Source organism: Mizuhopecten yessoensis, unplaced genomic scaffold (assembly GCF_002113885.1).
Source record: "Mizuhopecten yessoensis strain PY_sf001 unplaced genomic scaffold, ASM211388v2 scaffold3781, whole genome shotgun sequence".
Lineage (NCBI taxonomy): Eukaryota > Metazoa > Mollusca > Bivalvia > Pectinida > Pectinidae > Mizuhopecten > Mizuhopecten yessoensis.
In genome coordinates this window covers 140,676-156,651 of record NW_018405216.1, presented here as the reverse complement: position 1 = coordinate 156,651, position 15,976 = coordinate 140,676, and the positions used below count along the sequence as shown (strand labels likewise).

Sequence of the window (15,976 nt, the reverse complement as noted above, 5' to 3'; positions counted from 1 at the left end):
TAGATGACATAACATTTATTTACAGTGTATGGAAGAAGATAACATATTTTGATAATGAGCAAGTGTTGACTATACCTTAACTACATTTATCAGTCGATGCTCTAACATTGTAATTAACTAACTAAAATCTAAATCTGTAGATATATCAGGATACTATTTTCTCATGAGTAAATAAAGCACATAATATAAACAGAACTAGTAAGTATGTCAACATAGCGAAACAGTACCCGCGATAACCGTTATTGCTACACTAAGTACATGTAGCAGAACCAGCATTTTCCGCTATTGCTAAACCATAGAGAAAATGAGCCAGCAGTAATCGCTATTTGTAGTCTATAAAAAGGCATTATTACATAATATTGCTACGGACTAGTAAAACGGGTGTATCTCAGCAATAGAGTAACAAAGCCACTGTTCTTGGAACGCAATCGAGAAACATAACAAGAAAAGTAGTTATTGGTACATGTACACGATAGAGAATGGAACAAGAAAAACTGTTCTCGGTACACGATAGAGAATGGAACAAGAAAAACTGTTCTCGGTACACGATAGAGGAACGGAACAAGAAACACTGTTCTCGGTACACGATAGAGATACAGAACCAGTAAAGAAGTTCAAGGTTCACGATAGAAAAACAGAACCAGTAAAATAGCTGTTGGTACACAATAGAGGAATAGAACCAGTAAATCGTTCAGATACAATATTGAGGAACTGAAACATATGAAACCATTCTTGGTACACAATAGAGGAAGAAATCCAGTAAAAAGGTCCTTGGAACTTAATGAAGTAACTGAAACATGACAAATCATTCTTGGTACACAGTAGGGGAACTGCAAAGATGTTATCGTGACTTAACCAACAGTTACCGTGTTGATAAGACGCTTGTGTTGCGTACTAGCCATCATCATCACAAGAAAATGTTCGTATAATGTGATATGTACATATATATTGGACAGGTATGTATTTAAATAAGAAATTGACAAAAACTCATTGGTAAACGACATAATAATGTGTTTAATTTCAATTATTTGCAACATATACGCAGACAAAAATAGCAGTCCATTTCCATTGTCATGTTTACATAACTACAAATCCAGGTACATAACTTGCGTTGCACAGCACGCGCCAATGAAACTAAAGATGGCTGCTGCCACCACGATAGCGACACTACTACCCACGGCGTCGATGATTGTACCAACAAACGCAGAGAGGATGAATTGTGCCAGGAACACCATACTACTGACCACGGCTACGTCCGTCCCCAGACCGCGGACCGTCTTGTCTGCAGGATTCGTCGAGAACTACAACATAGTATTTGACACAGTAGGCAGTATTTTATATAGATATAATAGCGTTATTTCCTAACTGCCTCATATTGGTTGTGAAAAGATCATTTGGTATTCTAATTGAAGAGTTTCATTTCCTTCTTGAAACCAAACCTACAGCAATCGGAAAAAAGCCATATTTCCTTCAGGTGACAAACAGGTCATTTTTTTAATAGTTTTTTTAATAATATTTTTTTTTTTAATATTATTTTAATTTTTGAATTGTGATGGAATTCCACTTTATTGAGCATCATAATTGTCTTACGTCTTTTGTATTTTTAAAGTGTATAAGACAATGTTACAGGTAACAGTTCGACAAACATGTACAAAACAAAATCTATGATTGCGGCCAAATCTCGTTATTTTGGATGTCAAATGACCAACTTATTGAACGTTTATAAGTTTTTGATCCGTGATAATAGCTACATTTGTTTAACGCTTAATATTTTTATGGTCACGAAATCTTACCAAAAACCAGCGGGGACCAATTTTAGTAGTAATGAACGTGTTATAATAAGTAGTAAGTAGTTATCTACTAAAAAGTCTAAGTAAACTGGTAGAAAAAATACATATAACGAAAACCATACACCTGTTAAGCGAATAAGTATACAAAATAATGACGACGTGCTTGTATCAAAAATATACCTATTGTAACATCGAACGAGAGAAATTGAGCATAAATTACACACGCAAACATAGAGAACTTACAGAGAAAGCAGGAAACAAAAACATAGAGAACTTACAGAGAAAGCAGGAAACAAAAGCATAGAGAACTTACAGAGAAAACAGGATACAAAAACATAGAGAACTTACAGAGCAAACAGGAAACAAAAACATAGAGAACTGACAGAGAAAACAGGAAACAAAAACATAAAGAAATTACAGAGGAAGCAGGAAACAAAAACATAGAGAACTGACAGAGAAAACAGGAAACAAAAACATAGAGGACTTACAGAGAAAACAGGAAACAAAAACATAAAGAAATTACCGAGAAAACAGGAAACAAAAACATAAAGAAATTACCGAGAAAACAGGAAACAAAAACATAGAGAACTGACAGAGAAAACAGGAAACAAAAAAATAGAGAACTTACAGAGAAAACAGGATACAAAAACATAGAGAACTTACAGAGCAAACAGGAAACAAAAACATAGAGAACTGACAGAGAAAACAGGAAACAAAAAAATAGAGAACTTACAGAGAAAACAGTAAACAAAAACATAGAGAACTTACGGAGAAAACAGGAAACAAAAACATAAAGAAATTACAGAGAACACACGAAACAAAAACAGAGAACTTACGGAGAAAGCAGGAAACAAAAACATAGAGAAAAAAGAACATGAACAGAGAATAAAGTTAGTATCCGTTGTAAATTTCTAACGTTATGAATTGTTTTATAGCACATATTCCCCTTGGCTATTTTAATACATATATTCCGAAAGAATTGGAAGCGATTTTCAAACTTTTATTCTTTAGTGCCAATAATGAGTCCTTAATGAACAAAATGACCATTAAAGTGCAGTGAAAAAGTTAAAACGGAAATGACACCATTTCACTCTCCCGTGTGTACTATTTGTTGTCAGCAGTGTTATATTTAACGGTACAAGTTTTTAATTAAGAAAAAGAAATAACTGCTTTATCAAATCTTTGAGACATGATTAAAGAGATACATGAATAATAGTGAAGTACCATGCGAATTTTGTTTTAACAATAATCAAGGATCCATATTAGTTCTATTGAATTTCACAGAGTAGCATCAGCAATACATAATACAACTTAAAAGGCAGTAATATCGTGCAAACTGTTCAGTTTACAAAAATCGCCATTATAAAATAGATAATTTTCTCGGCCGTGAACGACAAGTACAGTATTACATTTCTTTACAGACGAAAGTGTTCTAGGGCTTTATTTTGTTCGTGTTGTGTCACTGCCTTTACATAGAAACGGAGTAAATTCAACTGTAATATCTAGTGCTAATTTTTATAGATATGCCTTGCTAGTCTGTCTTAAGAGTACAGTGCTAAACACCGTTCTTCTTCCATTTACAATTCATTAAGAAACTATTGCATGAATATTTTATGTAACAAACTTTCAAAAACGTACATAATCAAAAGTTAATCGCGCTTATGGAAGGGAGTTAACCTATTCGGCAATGCAAGATGTACACAAGATTTATTTCCCTTTAAGCACGATGTAACAATAGCAAAGTAGAAACCCGACTCACCTGACTTTTGGTGTGGTAGTTAGCCAGTAACAGGTACGGCATTGTGAACAAAGTGGCATACATTATTCCAGCAGACGGCGAAAGTAGTACGGCTGCAATTCGGTGTCTCGTGAGGGCCATAATTATCATCCCGCATGTGTATACAAGTTGACCGCCAATGTAAATCTTCTTCGCTTCTGAAATGGAAACAATGAAACCTCAGACAACATACATGTTTCAAGTTCATGTAGTGAATCGGAGTCGGAGTCAATACTAAAATGTATACTTGTCCAATAAAACAAATCAAGTAACACCAATTATAATGGCCATATGTCGATGAATTGGTAAACATGATAATTGTTGTATTTTTTTTTTTCATTTAAAAATCACCATTTTTATAACAAAAGCGAACAAAATCATCAATTCTTTAAATTGGAAGCAGCAGTATCAAACAGCGTTTCTTGATTTCCATACATATACACGTTATAGCAAGGTAATGGAAATATACAATCATTTTTTTTATCAAATTTGTCAATTATTTAATTAATAGCATTGCATATATGCTGGTATAGCTTCCACATGTGTTACAGACCAATCTAATTATAATTATATTTCACATCGCTCCCGTTTACTGATATGTCGCGTCATATCAGTAAGCGAAGCGATGTTAAGATATAATTTTATTAGATTGGTCATAGACAAACTTAATGGTGGGTGGCAGAGCATCATGATATACGTGAAAGTGTTCCTCTAGCTCTGTCACATCTATGCAATATATTGCTTACATTTTCATTTTATGGTTATGCAAATGGTGTTAGGATTGTATTTCCCTACAATTCAATATCCCCGGCTGCTATCGGCGAGACCAGGTCAATAACAGAAACGCCAACAGAAAAAAGCTGACACCACACGCTGTTCCCTTCACAAAATTAAAAGATTAATATAATCTCCCCCTACCCGGAGGGTGTGACAGAGAAATCTCCCCCTACCCGGAGGGTGTGACAGAGAAATCTCCCCCTACCCGGAGGGTGTGACAGAGAAATCTCCCCCTACCCGGAGGGTGTGACAGAGAAATCTCCCCCTACCCGGAGGGTGTGACAGAGAAATCTCCCCCTACCCGGAGGGTGTGACAGAGAAATCTCCCCCTACCCGGAGGGTGTGACAGAGAAATCTCCCCCTACCCGGAGGGTGTGACAGAGAAATCTCCCCCTACCCGGAGGGTGTGACAGAGAAATCTCCCCCTACCCGGAGGGTGTGACAGAGAAATCTCCCCCTACCCGGAGGGTGTGACAGAGAAATCTCCCCCTACCCGGAGGGTGTGACAGAGAAATCTCCCCCTACCCGGAGGGTGTGACAGAGAAATCTCCCCCTACCCGGAGGGTGTGACAGAGAAATCTCCCCCTACCCGGAGGGTGTGACAGAGAAATCTCCCCCTACCCGGAGGGTGTGACAGAGAAATCTCCCCCTACCCGGAGGGTGTGACAGAGAAATCTCCCCCTACCCGGAGGGTGTGACAGAGAAATCTCCCCCTACCCGGAGGGTGTGACAGAGAAATCTCCCCCTACCCGGAGGGTGTGACAGAGAAATCTCCCCCTACCCGGAGGGTGTGACAGAGAAATCTCCCCCTACCCGGAGGGTGTGACAGAGAAATCTCCCCCTACCCGGAGGGTGTGACAGAGAAATCTCCCCCTACCCGGAGGGTGTGACAGAGAAATCTCCCCCTACCCGGAGGGTGTGACAGAGAAATCTCCCCCTACCCGGAGGGTGTGACAGAGAAATCTCCCCCTACCCGGAGGGTGTGACAGAGAAATCTCCCCCTACCCGGAGGGTGTGACAGAGAAATCTCCCCCTACCCGGAGGGTGTGACAGAGAAATCTCCCCCTACCCGGAGGGTGTGACAGAGAAATCTCCCCCTACCCGGAGGGTGTGACAGAGAAATCTCCCCCTACCCGGAGGGTGTGACAGAGAAATCTCCCCCTACCCGGAGGGTGTGACAGAGAAATCTCCCCCTACCCGGAGGGTGTGACAGAGAAATCTCCCCCTACCCGGAGGGTGTGACAGAGAAATCTCCCCCTACCCGGAGGGTGTGACAGAGAAATCTCCCCCTACCCGGAGGGTGTGACAGAGAAATCTCCCCCTACCCGGAGGGTGTGACAGAGAAATCTCCCCCTACCCGGAGGGTGTGACAGAGAAATCTCCCCCTACCCGGAGGGTGTGACAGAGAAATCTCCCCCTACCCGGAGGGTGTGACAGAGAAATCTCCCCCTACCCGGAGGGTGTGACAGAGAAATCTCCCCCTACCCGGAGGGTGTGACAGAGAAATCTCCCCCTACCCGGAGGGTGTGACAGAGAAATCTCCCCCTACCCGGAGGGTGTGACAGAGAAATCTCCCCCTACCCGGAGGGTGTGACAGAGAAATCTCCCCCTACCCGGAGGGTGTGACAGAGAAATCTCCCCCTACCCGGAGGGTGTGACAGAGAAATCTCCCCCTACCCGGAGGGTGTGACAGAGAAATCTCCCCCTACCCGGAGGGTGTGACAGAGAAATCTCCCCCTACCCGGAGGGTGTGACAGAGAAATCTCCCCCTACCCGGAGGGTGTGACAGAGAAATCTCCCCCTACCCGGAGGGTGTGACAGAGAAATCTCCCCCTACCCGGAGGGTGTGACAGAGAAATCTCCCCCTACCCGGAGGGTGTGACAGAGAAATCTCCCCCTACCCGGAGGGTGTGACAGAGAAATCTCCCCCTACCCGGAGGGTGTGACAGAGAAATCTCCCCCTACCCGGAGGGTGTGACAGAGAAATCTCCCCCTACCCGGAGGGTGTGACAGAGAAATCTCCCCCTACCCGGAGGGTGTGACAGAGAAATCTCCCCCTACCCGGAGGGTGTGACAGAGAAATCTCCCCCTACCCGGAGGGTGTGACAGAGAAATCTCCCCCTACCCGGAGGGTGTGACAGAGAAATCTCCCCCTACCCGGAGGGTGTGACAGAGAAATCTCCCCCTACCCGGAGGGTGTGACAGAGAAATCTCCCCCTACCCGGAGGGTGTGACAGAGAAATCTCCCCCTACCCGGAGGGTGTGACAGAGAAATCTCCCCCTACCCGGAGGGTGTGACAGAGAAATCTCCCCCTACCCGGAGGGTGTGACAGAGAAATCTCCCCCTACCCGGAGGGTGTGACAGAGAAATCTCCCCCTACCCGGAGGGTGTGACAGAGAAATCTCCCCCTACCCGGAGGGTGTGACAGAGAAATCTCCCCCTACCCGGAGGGTGTGACAGAGAAATCTCCCCCTACCCGGAGGGTGTGACAGAGAAATCTCCCCCTACCCGGAGGGTGTGACAGAGAAATCTCCCCCTACCCGGAGGGTGTGACAGAGAAATCTCCCCCTACCCGGAGGGTGTGACAGAGAAATCTCCCCCTACCCGGAGGGTGTGACAGAGAAATCTCCCCCTACCCGGAGGGTGTGACAGAGAAATCTCCCCCTACCCGGAGGGTGTGACAGAGAAATCTCCCCCTACCCGGAGGGTGTGACAGAGAAATCTCCCCCTACCCGGAGGGTGTGACAGAGAAATCTCCCCCTACCCGGAGGGTGTGACAGAGAAATCTCCCCCTACCCGGAGGGTGTGACAGAGAAATCTCCCCCTACCCGGAGGGTGTGACAGAGAAATCTCCCCCTACCCGGAGGGTGTGACAGAGAAATCTCCCCCTACCCGGAGGGTGTGACAGAGAAATCTCCCCCTACCCGGAGGGTGTGACAGAGAAATCTCCCCCTACCCGGAGGGTGTGACAGAGAAATCTCCCCCTACCCGGAGGGTGTGACAGAGAAATCTCCCCCTACCCGGAGGGTGTGACAGAGAAATCTCCCCCTACCCGGAGGGTGTGACAGAGAAATCTCCCCCTACCCGGAGGGTGTGACAGAGAAATCTCCCCCTACCCGGAGGGTGTGACAGAGAAATCTCCCCCTACCCGGAGGGTGTGACAGAGAAATCTCCCCCTACCCGGAGGGTGTGACAGAGAAATCTCCCCCTACCCGGAGGGTGTGACAGAGAAATCTCCCCCTACCCGGAGGGTGTGACAGAGAAATCTCCCCCTACCCGGAGGGTGTGACAGAGAAATCTCCCCCTACCCGGAGGGTGTGACAGAGAAATCTCCCCCTACCCGGAGGGTGTGACAGAGAAATCTCCCCCTACCCGGAGGGTGTGACAGAGAAATCTCCCCCTACCCGGAGGGTGTGACAGAGAAATCTCCCCCTACCCGGAGGGTGTGACAGAGAAATCTCCCCCTACCCGGAGGGTGTGACAGAGAAATCTCCCCCTACCCGGAGGGTGTGACAGAGAAATCTCCCCCTACCCGGAGGGTGTGACAGAGAAATCTCCCCCTACCCGGAGGGTGTGACAGAGAAATCTCCCCCTACCCGGAGGGTGTGACAGAGAAATCTCCCCCTACCCGGAGGGTGTGACAGAGAAATCTCCCCCTACCCGGAGGGTGTGACAGAGAAATCTCCCCCTACCCGGAGGGTGTGACAGAGAAATCTCCCCCTACCCGGAGGGTGTGACAGAGAAATCTCCCCCTACCCGGAGGGTGTGACAGAGAAATCTCCCCCTACCCGGAGGGTGTGACAGAGAAATCTCCCCCTACCCGGAGGGTGTGACAGAGAAATCTCCCCCTACCCGGAGGGTGTGACAGAGAAATCTCCCCCTACCCGGAGGGTGTGACAGAGAAATCTCCCCCTACCCGGAGGGTGTGACAGAGAAATCTCCCCCTACCCGGAGGGTGTGACAGAGAAATCTCCCCCTACCCGGAGGGTGTGACAGAGAAATCTCCCCCTACCCGGAGGGTGTGACAGAGAAATCTCCCCCTACCCGGAGGGTGTGACAGAGAAATCTCCCCCTACCCGGAGGGTGTGACAGAGAAATCTCCCCCTACCCGGAGGGTGTGACAGAGAAATCTCCCCCTACCCGGAGGGTGTGACAGAGAAATCTCCCCCTACCCGGAGGGTGTGACAGAGAAATCTCCCCCTACCCGGAGGGTGTGACAGAGAAATCTCCCCCTACCCGGAGGGTGTGACAGAGAAATCTCCCCCTACCCGGAGGGTGTGACAGAGAAATCTCCCCCTACCCGGAGGGTGTGACAGAGAAATCTCCCCCTACCCGGAGGGTGTGACAGAGAAATCTCCCCCTACCCGGAGGGTGTGACAGAGAAATCTCCCCCTACCCGGAGGGTGTGACAGAGAAATCTCCCCCTACCCGGAGGGTGTGACAGAGAAATCTCCCCCTACCCGGAGGGTGTGACAGAGAAATCTCCCCCTACCCGGAGGGTGTGACAGAGAAATCTCCCCCTACCCGGAGGGTGTGACAGAGAAATCTCCCCCTACCCGGAGGGTGTGACAGAGAAATCTCCAACCCGATGGGTGATGTTTTTTGTTGTCTTACCCGACGCTCTGCCGAGGGTAAGACAACCAAACAAATCACCCAGATGGTTGGAGATTTCTCTGTTACACCCTTACTATTTTTCTACCATCCTATTATTTCAGTCACAACTCTATCGACAGTAGTCTGCTAATCGGCCCGAGGCTATCCCCCCTAGGGGGTGTCAAGCTCACACCTGTGAAGGGTGGGAGAAAAAAACATATTTTTTTCAGTTCTGATTAATTTGTTTTTAATTTTAAGAAAATGAATATATATTTGAAGTGATATTATTGAATTAGCGAAGTCGCACAATGGTAGCAAGAATATTTAAGCTACAAATGTATGTATTGAACACACTGCAAATGTATTTTGTAGCAGCGGTGGTTATGCTCCCACAGACGACATATTTTATTTGCATCTAATATACAAAAGGATTGGGCACAAGTTGTCCAACTTATGTAAAGCCCTTTCCCAATAACATAATGAAATATATATATACAAGATGACAATTTTANTTCATCAGTTGATACACTTGGCGCCAGTACATGTAATGGTACACATGTACACATATATTGTCTGAGAGAGAGAGAGAGAGAGAGAGAGAGAGAGAGAGAGAGAGAGAGAGAGAGAGACTCAGCTTGAAGATATTTAATGTGAGATCGTGATAGTGATCTTCTCCGACACAGACGGCACTAGTAACACTGTCCACTATTCATAGCACTCCGTTTTTCTCTGAGACAAGATATAGAAGGGCATTGCCTCGCGATATAAAAATATAAGCATATAGACTACTTCCGTTTGGCATCGATTGACCGACATGTGGCGGTAAAGCACGTACGCGATATATATAAAACGGAGACCATTCATCTAACACAACCCTTTCATCCTTAGATATGATCTGGTATACGCACTTCTTTCTATGTATCGTCGCGTCAATAATTAACACCCTTATTCCTTTATACATGTAAGTACAGTTCTTACCTGTAGAGAGAATTGTAATGAGACACCTGTTTTTAGTCTCATATACAGTTACCTTAATCACTCATGATGCAATGCTATTTCAGAGCATTCCTAGAAATAAAAGAATCCGGGTGAAATTAATTTCCGCCGTCTCCGCTCTTTGCAATTTTTATTTCAGTGATTATCTTCTAATCTACGCATGATAGAAATAGAAAGTCGTTAGGATAAATTCAGTGAAGGCTACTCTTTGTATGATCTATTGTTTTGATAAGAACTTATATCTCTCTATTATTACATTTGTGTGCATGCTAATAGAAGCCAAACGACTTTTTTTCAACTTATTAATCACAACCGAAGCAACGAATTGTTATCTTCTTTCAAGTTTTTTTAGGTGGGGGTCCAAAATGGCCCCTTCTTTGATTTTGATTTTCTTTTGGTGAGGTGAAGACCTTATCATAACAAAAACACAAATTAAAATTCAAATGAGTACGTGGTTCGTTTTTCGTAATTCTCAAAAAGCCGGAGTGTTTCCCCCCAAAACGAATATTTTCAAACTAATAATACACTGAAGGATCATTGATAATGCAACCGAAACTACGGATCATGTACTACAGTATACATATAAAAATCCCGTGCTTTAGTTAGTTACATTTGTACATACAAATCAACAGCAAGAAGCCATCTCAAGCAATGATTTTTTTTCAGACAAAAAATGTGTTCATCTTAGAATAAAAGTATCATATAACTTTTGTATACCAAAGAGATTTTAATTATAGATGGACTAGGTCCTGAACTACCAGTGACAGTTTGGATGGAATGGGTATTTAATCAAGAGAGAAGATGTTTGGAAAAGATTCGATGTTTTATTCCTTTTCAAGATTGCCACCAAAACATTCATTTTACTGCCCAATCAGTTGTCAGATTCATAGACAACTATGAATGGAATTCAGAGTTTGTGTGTTTGTTTGCTACTTTGCTTTTAGGTATAAATTAAAGAAAGGCACCGTATTAACAACTGATGACATTTATAGATAATATTTTGCAATATGCAAGAGTATGAAATGTGTTCGAATGGTAGGCTTGAAAAAAAATAAAGAAGAAAAGAAATGATGCAAGGCTTTGAGTTTGTTTTCAAACTGGTGATTCTATATTCACAAAAAAACCCTTTTCAAGCTTTGTCGGAACTTATATGCCCTTGGGTGCAACTGATTTGGATTTTGAAGATTGCTATGATAGCAAAGATAATAAAGTAAACTCGATGTAGGAGCACACATTCCCATGGCATTGGCAATAGTAATCTTTTATTGGATTATTATCATTTGGTGTCGTATTCTGAATCCAAACATTATATTTTACTCTGGCCTTTTAGTCTGGAACAAATCTAACAGCGTATGAGGTCTTGAGCGTGCTGATACACCCATATTTCATAATCTTTACGAATTCGGACTTTGCTCTCTTGTAGAGAGCTAGTTGTTTTCAACCTCTGAGCCAAACAATTTCCTTTTGTAAGTAGAAACTTCATTTGATGTGCAAGGTCTCTGTCTTTTGTGTCAGTTTCCGGTGATCTTTGATAAATTGGTCCCCGTATCCAGTTGAGACATGCAGTCACAATCTTAGCGCTTTCTTAATTATATCAATGAAGCAATTTGATATTATTTGAGTTCTAAAATTATCCAATGCTAAAGAAGGCCATGCTACAATCCATGAGGATTTAGTAACTGTTCTGTCAATGTTAGCCTGTAGATCAGAGCGTTGGCTCTGACAAGTCTTAAGATATAAGGGCATACTGGTATTAATACCAGATGCCTCTAACATTGACAGGACATCTCTAAAGCCACGATAAACGACGACATTGTCGTCTTGCTCCAACCATGTGAGCTTGTCCATAATGTTTTTTTTTGTAATGCTTGCACCATTTTGGCTTCCAGAGAAGGGTCCTACTGTGTCCAAAGTGAAGCCATCAGGTAGAGCTATGCTCATGAATTTAAGATAATTACGCTCCTCCTGGCCACCGTAAGACATTCTCTGAAGCTTATGGTCAGCACTTTTTTGGATTTTAATATATGACTCATCTATTAAGGCAGTCACGTTGTCTCCAAAGAATGTTTCTGAGAATAAAGTATATGTCCCCTACTCAAATGGTTAGGACCACGGAACACTGGAACTATAGATTTATTCAATGCTTGTACTACAGAATGAAAGGTTTTTGAAATACCAGGCATGGAAATGACAAAGAGAGCGGAACACTTAATTACAAGAGATATCAGTTTTCATCATAACCCAAAACAGTAAAATAGCATTTTGTGTAGTTTTGATCTATGCTGAAGAAGAAAGAAAAATGATAAAGTATGAATGAATTTTTACAAACCGTTCTTTGATCAACCTGTGCAAGCTTTGCAGTCAGGGTCATCCAAGAAACAAAAATTGAGGGTGAAGACTAATTGATACTTTGATAAGATGTACGACACTTCTAAAAGGTCATCAATTATTTCAGATGACCTAAACAATAATTGAGAATTCAAAGACCCTCTTCCTTATATTATAACCTGTCTACAATGGTTCAGGTCATTGCCAATAAGAAGAAATGAGAATACAGGTGATGACGCAGAACACCACAATTTGTGTGTGAAAATTAACTAATTCCTGACAAGTTTTTGCAGAATTGTGGATTTGCTTCCCTTCGAATTAAAATTGTTAAAACAAAGCCAACTTTTTGTATGTGAACAGGACCCATAAAACAGGTCCTTGATTGTTAAGAGAGGAAAAGTTTTAGTAGTTTAATCTTCAATACGTTATTTTTAAGATTCTCTGTTGCGCAAATACCTTATGTAGCACTTCGGACAAATACTTACTTCTTCATTTGAGCAATCTATGCCACTTTTAGTCAGTATAACCAAAAATCATTTATATCATGGATTTTTTAATATTTTGTTTTCCTTTCCATCTACGAAATTTTGCAAAGATACGATGACGACCTTCACCAATACATTTACTCTTCATTATGAGATGAATATTAACAAATGAGTATGAAATGTCCCCTAAAAGCAATGTAAAAACGACAGTCTGATGATGAAATGTATAAGAACAAATTCTAAAAAGTAACAAGGATATTATATTTGATCTTAAAATTGAGTGGTAACATTTTTTTTATCAATCACGTCAAGTGATCAAGCATATTTGAATAATTTGGAATTTGTGGTGACCTAACATCCACTGAAAGGTTTAATGTAGGCTTGCAACGAATTTCATTACCAATTACCTGTAATCAGGTACATTACTTTTTGATGGACGCCAGGGAAATGTCTTATGCCCTCACCTTTTTGGGTACATAGGGTTCTTTGTTGTGTGAAATGCATCCATTCCACCACTGAAGTTTTGCATACATATTTGAAATAACACCACTTCTTCATACTATGAAAATTTTAGGTATAAAAGAATAATTAGAATGAAAAATCATATATTTAAAATTAAAATGTTTCACAAAATGATCGATTTAACTCACTTTCTGGATGATAAATATATTATTAAAAGGCTACATGAAAGAACATGTTTTTTCCTAAGTATTACTATGCAAACAATACAGTTTTTTCAGAATAATACTTTCAGGCTGATATTCCATTTTCCGACCCCATGCTGTAATTAGGTTAATTAATCATAGAAATAATTAGTAGAGTGATTCAAAGTACTAACATCGGATGTATAAAGGATTGAAAAGAGTTAAAAAAAGCAGCATAAAGCTCGTAGCACTTCTGAAACAAAAATTATGAGAGGGCATGCTCCTATGTAAACTTAACATAGCTGGAAATAGTCCCTTTAAATGTTTACTGAATCATTCATTCAAAAACTCCGGAAAGGTTGACCTAACGTGCATAATTGATATTATAATCATGGATACAGTTCTACACCAAATGATGATAAAACAAACTTTAAGCCAATTTCAAATAATCGCCTTTCGTTGATCGTTCAACTGGAGGAAAATGTGTATACATATACCACCATACTGTTCCTATACAGTTTGTGTAAATAACTTTATGAAAATGTACTCAATTATCGCGTGGGATATCGTGTAAATATGTGACAGTGTTTGTGGTACTTTCAGATCACAAAAGCGGTATTAGCGATATATGGCATACAATAGCGTAAGATAGTTATTATACATGTACATAATGTATTTTGATTATAACGGGAGGTGAGGTACAAACTTACGAAGAGTGTAGCTCGCCGCCATTTTTGAGATGTACAAACTATTCTGTGAACTCACCCATAAAGAGCTAAGCATTGAGTCTATTACTTTTTGAGTCAAATGACACGATGCATTTCAAAATGATCTGCCGAAAGAAATGAATCGATGAAAGAATGAGTGTAAAGCACGTTTTCCTACTTTCAAGCCCACCCTGTAAAAACATGAGAATATTTTCTGTTTATCATTCAATTTTAAAATCAGTATGTCTTTACAATCATGATTTACGTGAAAGCTGTCAAATGAATATTATGAACAAGTTGAGTTTGCTTCTATTGTGTTTCGAGGTTTTGTTGTCGAATCCACAGATTAACAACTGAATATGTTAATAAACCATTTGAAGCATGCATACTTTGACACTGCATGTGATTCTTAGGTTTATAGACAGATGTCGCATTGTTTTCGTTGGCAAGTCAGGATTTCCTCTAGGTATTGTCAAAATAAAGCTTTCGTTCTCGTCTGATAATAATTATTCGCCAACGTGATCCGGATAGTTTCAGAACAATGGAGGAAGTTCGCATACACGCAAAACATATTAAAAATGTTCTATGTGAAAAGGATTAATAAAAAAAATCATCCATTTTTGAAACAAATCAAATAACAAAAATATCGATATAATTTGGTTAACTTAAATACAGACCTTGAAGAATTCAGATCATCGATATTTCGTAGAATGATTCTTATTACAAAATCATCGAATTATTTGCCCTTGGCATGTTGGCACGCGATGCGATAAAGAAGGTGGATCGATCGCAACCTAGTATGATGCTTGCTAAATAAACGGATGCTTGAAACTTAATTAAGTGTCTGTCTGTCGTACAGATTTCATCGTAGTCGCTGTTTATTCACGACAACATGTGATAGAGTAACGCTTTGTTCGCCTAAATACCCATTTCCTTATCAAATGAAAACAGATTTTCTCTCCCCATGTGTCTGGTGTAATGATAATACTAAAATAACGAAGCAATCCATCAGGGCTGTAAATTGGTATTAGCGGTCGGCCTTTCCTATTTTTGTATGCTAAGTATACATTTCAAATCAACTTTGTACTCAGTATAGTGCTGGCGATAAAGACGACTCCTTAACGACACCACGTCTGTCTCATTAAGCTTTTTCAGTATGCAAGACATGTAGGCGCCATTTTGGATTGCCAGTTCCGGGGGCTAAAAATAAATGTGCGTGTCATGTTGTCTGGTGTGTTTAAATTAAGAGTAAATTAAGTTGTGCTAGCGTAGCATACGTTAACACAGAACACGGCGGAGCAAGCAAACGTCATGTTTTTAACTTGCATCAGCATTAATTTGTCCTGTGTACTCTTCTGAATCAATAGCAACGTTAAGATTTCAATGAAAATTTTAGAGGTATTCGAATCTAAACTACAAAAGTTCATATCTGGCACTTTAAAAATAATTGTACTTTTTTATATTTTATACATTACTTTCGTTCATTAAATTACTCCTAATTGCGGCTCGAATAATTCTGGTTCCTTTTATTAAGTACTTTAGTTTATGTCTTAGTTATGCTAATTTTAAGTTGTGTTCGCTATAATAAGCTTTTGGAATGCTGTTGGTGTTTTTTGCTATCTAAAACCTAATGAAAAACATTTTCACTCACAGATAACTTGATTCGTTCGCGTACTTGTGGTTTATCGAGGATGACTAAATATGCATTTTATTATCCATCTTTTAAATATTGACACTATGGAAATTAAAATAATAAATGTTAATGCAACAGATATCATTAATTTTTCAATGATTCGCTAGGGATCGAGCCCGGAACCTCAAAGTTACTAATCTTATGCCCTAATAATTAAGCGAAAGAAACAAATCCGTAATTGAGTC

General features: G+C 41.3%; 1 protein-coding gene across 1 annotated transcript in view; it reads right to left on the bottom strand.

The window, feature by feature from the left end:
* Positions 1-1,018: 1,018 nt before the first annotated feature.
* The window catches only part of LOC110448014 (proton-associated sugar transporter A-like), a 42,461-nt gene continuing 27,503 nt past the window's right edge, over positions 1,019-15,976 (bottom strand). Inside the window, exons 4-5 of the mRNA XM_021494039.1 lie at positions 3,550-3,725; positions 1,019-1,301 (exon numbers count right to left, since the gene is read on the bottom strand). Coding sequence (XP_021349714.1) covers positions 1,086-1,301; positions 3,550-3,725 — 392 coding nt within the window. The 3' untranslated portion in view covers positions 1,019-1,085. The remainder of the gene's footprint in view (positions 1,302-3,549; positions 3,726-15,976) is intronic.